Source organism: Meleagris gallopavo, chromosome 21, assembly GCF_000146605.3.
Source record: "Meleagris gallopavo isolate NT-WF06-2002-E0010 breed Aviagen turkey brand Nicholas breeding stock chromosome 21, Turkey_5.1, whole genome shotgun sequence".
In the NCBI taxonomy this organism is placed as follows: Eukaryota; Metazoa; Chordata; class Aves; order Galliformes; family Phasianidae; genus Meleagris; species Meleagris gallopavo.
The window spans coordinates 2357472-2365679 of NC_015031.2; the positions used below are offsets into that span (position 1 = coordinate 2357472).

The window sequence follows — 8208 nt, forward strand, 5'->3', positions numbered from 1 at the left end:
TGCCGTGAGGTAACGCTGCGTGAGGTGAGGTGCCGGCTCTGAGGGAACTGCTGTGAGAAATGAGTTGGGACCTTTTGTTTGAAGGTGCTCTAGATGGGAAAGCTCTGTTTTCCCAGATCTCTGTCCAGTTCTGAGCTCCTCAGTTCAAAAAAGACAGGGGGCTCCTAGAGAGTCCAGCACTGGGCTGCAAACGTGATCGGGGCCTGGAGCATCTCCCATATGCGGAACGACTGAGGGGCCTGGCTTCAGCAGCGGGTTGGACTTCGTGATCCCCGGAGGTCCCTTCCAACCCCTGCAATTCTGATTCTATTCCTGTGATGTTCTTCAGGAGAAACGGGCTCGGGAAAGACCACTCAGATCCCTCAGTATCTCTACGAAGCAGGAATTGGCCGCCAGGGCATCATTGCTGTGACACAGCCTCGCAGAGTAGCAGCTATCTCCTTAGCTACCAGAGTCTCAGATGAGAAGAGGACGGAACTGGGGAAACTGGTAGGTGCCTTCCCATGGTCTTTGCTGTTTTAGAACTGCAGTGTCATTAATTGAATGGATAAAATGTTAAGAGTTGTAAGGGTTAACAGTTGTAATTTCTCTGTAATATGCTTGAATGGGAAAAATGGCTTTTTGCTTTTTTTGTGGCTCAGGTGAACCCATGTTTGTAGTTACTTGGTGATTATCTGTGTTCTCTTATTTGGAGAAATACTGGTTAATGAATAAAACGAACAAACCAAAAAAGCACTTTCTTCTTAAGCCCTCGCTTCTTTTCTTCCTTGTATCAGAAGTCAAGGAGAGCAAAGTGTTGAATCCTTGCTGGTCTGTGAAGTTGTGGGAGAAAAGTGGAGGAAAAGGACTTTGCATAAATAAAACCGTTCAGAGAGCATGCAGTAATTTCTAGTGCTGGCTAAAGGAGAGGAAACCTATAGTGTTTCTGATGAGCTTTCAGCTGGGAAAAATCTAATGGGGTACAGTGCTGGGAGCTTCCTTTGGGTGTCACGTTGGTCTGGCTGATGTGTGGCACTATGCAGTTCTCCTTTGTGGTACAACAGCAATGAGAAATGTAAATTTTCTGTAACGATTGCTTCCTTAGGTTGGCTACACTGTGCGCTTCGATGACCTCACATCTGATGAAACTAGAATAAAGTTCTTGACGGATGGCATGCTGCTTCGTGAAGCCATTGGGGATCCTATATTGCGGAAGTACAGTGTTGTCATCCTGGATGAAGCCCATGAGAGGACAATCCATACTGATGTGCTGTTTGGAGTGGTGAAAGCTGCACAAAAGAAACGAAAGGAATTGGGCAAACTGCCCCTCAAGGTATGTTTGGTTGGATGGCAGAGATGGGGCTTGGACTCTGTGCCTTATGAGCAACACATGGAATTTACAGTGTGTTTCAAATGTTAGCTTTGCGTATTTTCCTTTCCTGAAAAATCCCTTTAAATCTGAATAGTTCAGGGTGGCCAAATTACAGTGTGTTGCTGAGAGTGCCTTGGAGACAGATTTCTCTCTGTTATTGAAGCTGTATGATATGGTTGTACGGGGGGAAGATGTTGCATGTATGTGTCAGGTCATGATTTGGAGTGCACAAGTACACGATAAACTGCATGAATTCACCTTGGTTTTGATGAGGAAGGCATATAGGAAGACTGATATGATCCTAGTGCAGTCTGTTCAACAGGCTGTTTGTACAACCTTGCTTTGTGTGCTCAGCTCTGTTAAATGTCAGAAGAGAATTTTACTGTGCCTTCTCACTCATTTTCTCATACCAGCACATCACCCTTGTTAAAGCTATCGGCTTTGGTATTATACAAGCAAAGATTATCCTGTTCCAAAGTCTGTGTGCTTTTTGCTGTTCTGAATCTGTATTGCAGCCTCTAGAAGCTGGCTATTGGTTAGTCCTGGCCATAAGTCTCCTGCTGGGTGTGAACTGCTGTGCTAACCCATTTTATGTTCACACTGTAGGTGATTGTCATGTCAGCTACGATGGATGTCGATCAGTTCTCCCAGTACTTCAATGGAGCTCCTGTTCTCTATTTAGAAGGCAGGCAACATCCCATTCAGGTCTTCTACACCAAACAGCCTCAGAGCGATTACCTCCAAGCAGCACTGGTGTCAGTCTTCCAGATCCACCAGGTATGGTTGTCTCATCAAGTCTGCACCTCCCTGGTGCCACAGATTGTCAGCTGGGGGGCTCAGGTTGCTGTGGCAAAAGCTCTGAGGCCATCTGGCCTGGAGATGGTTTGACCACTGAATCACAGGTGTTCCTGAAGTGCTCACTGCTTCCTCTGGGAGAAGTGGGTAACTGCAGAATATGCTAGGTTTGTGAGTAGGAATCTTAAAATAACAGTGAGATGGGATTAGATGTTTGAATGCAGAACCGAAGGACAGTTAAATCATTTAATTAAAGTGCTTGTTATTCTGCATCTAATGCTTTGCAGATGTTCTTGTTGGTAGAGTCATAATGCTTCTGTGTCAAGGCTGGAGTTGAAAAAAGACTTCTATGCAAAGCTGTCTGGTGTTAATTCATACTGAAATGTTTCTCTCACCTGAGTTTTTTGTGTTTACTGACTCGCACCTGGGTGCTTGCTGGCCCCCTCCCTTGCATGTTTTGAACAGATATGTGAATTTGAGTGATTTCTTCATTCTTGTTAAGACCCAACACCATAAAATGCTGTCTACCCTTCACCATTGGTGAATCCATTGAAATCTTAGGACTGTTCCACACCTTGTACAGAATGTCTTTTCTGTCTTACATGCTTTACTGACTTGCTAACAGGACAACATATTGAAAGATTTGCTGATATCACAAGCTCAGCTCTCTCTCCCTGTTCAATCTATCATAATTTCTCACATGCTTTTCCCTCTGACTCAGGAAGCACCACCTTCTCAGGACATCCTTGTGTTTCTAACCGGTCAGGAAGAGATTGAAGCGATGACCAAAACTTGTCGAGACATTGCCAAGCACCTCCCTGATGGCTGCCCACAGATGACAGTGATGCCTCTTTATGCTTCTCTGCCCTACTCTCAACAGCTCCGAGTCTTTCAGGCTGCCCCCAAGGTGAGAGAATGTGATGGACAATCAGAATAAGTTTGTCTGTTTGCTTGTGTGAGAGCTTGGGAAAAAAACCATAGAATTCTGGGACTTAAAGCTGTGTGTACTGATGGTCTGAGTTGTCTCCACTGACTTCAGGCTGAATGATTCCAGAGTGATATAAGAAGCTGTAGCTGTGATGGAGTTACGAGACTTAGGATAAGTTATCTGGGATCATGAAAAGAAGGAAAGATTAGGGAGAGGGAAAAAGGGCAGAGGGATTGAAATTTGCCTCATTTTGTATGACACTATGTCAGTATCACAGAAAAGAAGATGGCAGGCCTGCTAAGTGCTAAGGAAGCCAAGCACCTGGATATGTTTGGCAGGGCCATAAGAAAAGGAAATTGTGCCAATTGCCTTGGACCCCCTTTATCAGCAGATAAACAGGAATTTGGATCTTGTGCTTGTGATAGAAGTGGAACCAAAGTGGTTTAAAGGTGCACTGATAACTGTTCTACTGGGTGGTGTATTTTGTTACAACAATATAGGCACATGTTTCAGGATCTGATTAGGAGCTAGAGATGATCTTCATTTACAAGATCTGGTATAGCAAATATAATACATGATTGTAGCACGCTGTGGTAGTAAAAAGGCTTGAACCGTGCTGGCTGAAATGAGTGACATTTCTCTACTGCAGCTAATCTGAGGTGGCTTTTGACTGCTTCAGTTTGCTCTTCCTCCTAGGGCTGCCGCAAAGTGATCCTCTCCACCAACATCGCAGAAACCTCCATCACCATTTCGGGTATAAAGTATGTTGTGGACACAGGCATGGTCAAAGCAAAGAAGTACAACCCTGGTGAGGAACTCTGAGGAACAATAGAAATGCTGTTGTAGAAGTCTGGGTTTTTTGAAGCAATATGTCACATTGGCAGCTGATTTAAAACACTCTTTGCACTGTCTCAGTTAACATCCCAGGTTTCAGATGCGTACAGTAGTTGGACAGGAAGCTCCTGGGATTTTTTGCTAACAAGCTAATGTTTTTCAAGGTCCTGTATTATGAACCATTGACAGAAATGATGCTTTTCCATACTTAGAAATTGGTCTGGAAGTGCTGGCAGTCCAGCGAGTGTCAAAGGCCCAGGCTTGGCAACGAACAGGGAGAGCAGGGCGAGAGGACAGTGGGATCTGCTACCGGCTCTACACTGAGGATGAGTTTGAGAAGTTTGACAAAATGACAGTACCTGAGATACAGAGGTGAGAACACGTGATGGTGAAATAATTAATATCAAAGAATTGAGAGATCTGGCCAGGGAGTTTTTCCTTTCAGTCAGAACTAGCGGTCTATTATTACCTCCCCCACTTTTGAGCTAAGATAGTGCAGGGTTTGCCACTCCTGCAGGCTCCACCAGAGTCATCTCCGTTGTCCATTGGGGCAGTTGGCAAAATACTTTAGAGTCCATCTCTAGGGTGGGTACTTGGCCTTAAGAGAGGCTTCAGGATCCAGCAAAACTGGATGTAGGGTCTGATTGTTCAGGAAGTCAGGTTTCACCAGCTGTCATTGAACTAGTCTGCAGCCCTGGAATTGTCTCTTTCAAGTTAGAGCGCAGATCTGAGAACTGTTCCCTTTCTTCATGCTTTTGGGTGTTTTTTTTTTGGTTTGTTTTTTTAATGCTGTTATCTGCTTATAAAGTGAGGTAATTTCAGTTGTTTTTTTTCTGCCTATGCAGGTGTAACTTGGCCAGTGTGCTGCTACAGCTCTTGGCCCTGAGAATTCCCAACATACTCACCTTTGACTTCATGTCCAAACCATCTCCTGGTAAGTGCTTACATAAGCAGTCCTGGGGGAAAAATAAATGGAATAATGAGTACCTAAAGAATTGCTTAAAAATAATGTCTTCAGGGCAGCCTGAGAAGATGGACTGTGGAAAGTGGGGGCTGTGAAAAGGGAGCAATCTCTCTCTGCTGCATCTGCTGGTGGTCCCAAAGTCTCAGGTTCATTCATTGCTCGTGCTCATCAGAGCAGTCGTGGTTACAACAGAAAGCTGGAGAGCACAGCTTCCAAACAGAGCAGTGAGCACTTTTTGCTCATAAAGAACAATGCCAGGGAAAGCCATAGAGAATCTCACATGACTTCTGCTCAAAGCTAGAGATGGCAGCATTAGTTTTGCTTATTTTCTTGCTATGTAAATTGGAAAAGATGATTGTTCTACTGGACAAAGGGGGTTGCATCATTGCTTGGGGCATTCATTCTTCTAAACTGATAAACTGAAAGTATTGTCCCTCTGGGCTGGGGAAAGAGTAGTGATGTTTGCTGCTGGTCCTTCTGCTTTGTGTCTGTCACAGCACAAACCTTCTTGTTTTGACAGATGCTATTCAAGCAGCCATTGAGCAGCTGGACCTGCTGGGGGCTGTGGAGCGAAGGGAAGATCAGCTTGTCCTAACTCCCCTGGGAAGGAAGATGGCAGCCTTCCCACTGGAACCAAAGTTCTCTAAAGTAAGAATTGCAGAACAATTAGCTAGCTTTTATTTCACCTACTTCTCCCAGCACCGTTGGCATTTCTCTTTCAAATGCCTAAAACGAGGTCTGGAATTTGGGGTGACTGCAGCTGTACCACTATATTTGCAGTACATTAATGAAGCACAGCTTTCTTTACAGCAGCTTTGCTGGTTTGCCTATCATTTATTCATTTAAAGAAGATGTTTAAAAGCTGCTTTATTTCCTCTGGGACGTCTGAAGCTGAAACAGGGTTGGATTCCCTTGCTATTTCTGGGATTGTCTGTTGCATGGTTTGACAGTTTTGGGATGTGTTTGATACAGTAGTGGATTTTGGGCACCACGTTTGTGTATCTGAAGTCATATCTGAAGAATGGTCTCGAGAAAGAGCATGGCAATTCCTCGTAAAGGTGCTCAGTGGTTCCTCAGAAAGACTTACAGTTGTCCCTAAGCCCAAATGTGTATGAAATTGCTCTAAACAGTGCCTGGTAAAGTTCCTGGGCTGTCAGTGAACAGAGAGGCCTTCCCACCTGGAGTGTATTCGGTCAACCAAAAATCAATTTTCTTCTTTACAGACCATCCTCCTGTCCCCAAAGTTCCATTGCACAGAGGAGATTCTGACCATCGTATCGCTGTTATCAGTGGACAGTGTCCTGTACAACCCCCCGGCACGGCGGGACGAGGTGCAGTCTGTCAGGAAGAAATTTATCTCAAGTGAGGGGGATCACCTCACCCTGCTCAATGTGTACAGAGCCTTCAAAAATGTCAGTGGCAACAAGGTAGGATGCTCTGAGGATTCCAGGATTTGTGCTGGTGAGAAGTTCTTCTGGCTTACAGCAGTGACATCTGCATCCCTCCAAAGCACCTGTGAGAACAGAGATCTTGCTCATGCTTTACAGATGGGTAACAGAGGAAGTTGTTCCAGTGCCAGAGGTTTCCCCAGAAGGCACTGGCAGAACTGGTTACCAAAGTTGTGTGAGACCAGCTCTGTAATGAGAACCACATCTCCTCCTTGCCTGGTTACAGCTGGGAGTGGGGGATTGAGGGGGTGCTGGGAGTTGCTGCTAAATATCTGGACGTGTCCCATTCACTACGAGCATATTTAAAAACAGATTTTTTTATTTATGCTCCTCTATGAATTCCTTCTGTTGATTTGTAGATTAGCATATTCCATTCTTGCAGCATCTGTTACTCTCGTGTAATTTGTTTTTGGTGCCTGTGGGATATCCAGTGCTGTTTTGCAGCTGGCAGTGACCTTGCAGAGCAGCTCTGAGTGGGAGAACAACAACAGGCAGTTTCTTGGCACAGTGGGCAGGGGGAGTAATCAGGGGTAGCAGTCTGACAAGGAGATGAGTTAGCAGTTTTCTGTGAGAGAGACTGTGTCTTTGGACGATTCTTCTTTGCATGGCATCCAAAGACAGTTGTGCTTCCTGGGTGAAGGAGCAATTCCTTTAACTCCTGATGCCTCTGCTGCAGGAATGGTGCAAGGAGAACTTTGTCAACGGCAGGAACATGATGCTCGTGTCAGACGTGAGAGCTCAGCTCAGGGACATTTGTGTAAAGGTAACTTGTTGTCATGCTGCATTTCTCTATTTCTTCTGTTTGTCTCCAAACTGATTTCTTTTGCATGATGTCCTAGGAGAAAGAAAACATGGTTGTCCAGGCCAGCCGGATTATAACATGATCTTGCCTGCTCTCAGAAACCCATTACAGTGGTGCTGTTTGCCCACTATTGTGCACATATACACTTGTTCTTCAGCATGAGAACCTTTTAGAATGACTGCCCACCTTTCAGACAAGTGCAGATTTATACAGTGAGAACAAATAACAAACAGCATGCCTGCTGCTGTGGCCTCCAGCTCTCATCCAGGCTGCTGAGGAGGGGAGGGTGGGCTTTTGGGGTGGGTAGGATGGGCTCAGTAGCATTGAAGGTTTAGGAGCCTGCAGACTTTGCCAGGGCTGCTGTTTCCCTGCAAGGCATAGATGCCAACCCAGGTGGAGCAGCAGGCACAGCCTGTCTCATCCTTCACACAAGAAGGGTTCTTATAGCCTGCAAGTGAAGCTAGGTTAGTGCTTCAGCTCGCTCTGTAGGGTCTAGCTCCCTGTCTTTTGGATCGAAGCCATCAGAGGGAAGATTGGGAAGCGATCTGTGCTGCCTGGCCTTGTTAGATGTGGTGTTAGGGATGTCTGTGCCCGTGCTGCAGGGTGCTGTAAGATGTGACCAGCTGCTTTGTCTCTCTGGCTGCCATCCAGTTATCCTTGCCCATGGAATCCTCCCGCTCCGACACCGCCAACATCCGCCGCTGCCTGGCTCACAGCCTCTTCATGAACGCCGCCGAGCTGCAGCCGGACGGCACCTACAGCACTGTGAACTCTCACCAGTTGGTGGCCATCCATCCCTCTTCTGTGCTCTTCCACTGCAAACCCTCCTGTGTGGTTTACAACGGGCTGCTGCACACCAACAAGTGCTACATGCGGGACCTGTGCGTGGTGGATGCAGACTGGCTGTACGACGCAGCGCCCGATTATTTCCGAAGGAAACTCAGAGCAGCCAAGAACTGAGCCGGGCTGTGGGACCTCCGGGTGCAGGGCTTTAAGGTTGGCGCTGTAGGACTGTTTGCTGTTTTGTAATGAGTGTACAGGAACTGCAAGGTTTTGTCTTGCCAATCAACCTTGCAGGAAAATGGC

At 46.1% G+C, this 8208-nt stretch overlaps 1 protein-coding gene across 2 annotated transcripts; it reads left to right on the top strand.

Annotated features, from left to right (window-relative positions):
• Positions 1-302: 302 nt before the first annotated feature.
• On the top strand, positions 303-8202 carry DHX33 (DEAH-box helicase 33). Of its 2 annotated transcripts, none has more exons than XM_019621914.2 (11): positions 303-489; positions 1085-1312; positions 1958-2128; positions 2868-3053; positions 3771-3882; positions 4121-4280; positions 4754-4842; positions 5393-5520; positions 6096-6299; positions 6997-7083; positions 7725-8202. In XM_019621914.2, the coding sequence occupies exons 2-11, from the start codon at positions 1154-1156 to the stop codon at positions 8115-8117; spliced, it is 1689 nt and encodes a 562-aa protein (XP_019477459.1). In that variant the 5' UTR covers positions 303-489; positions 1085-1153; the 3' UTR covers positions 8118-8202. The 2 variants fall into 2 exon arrangements, with proteins under 2 accessions (XP_019477459.1, XP_010720103.1); XM_010721801.3 differs by having other exon boundaries at positions 310-489; positions 7774-8202.
• The last annotated feature ends 6 nt before the right edge of the window (positions 8203-8208 follow it).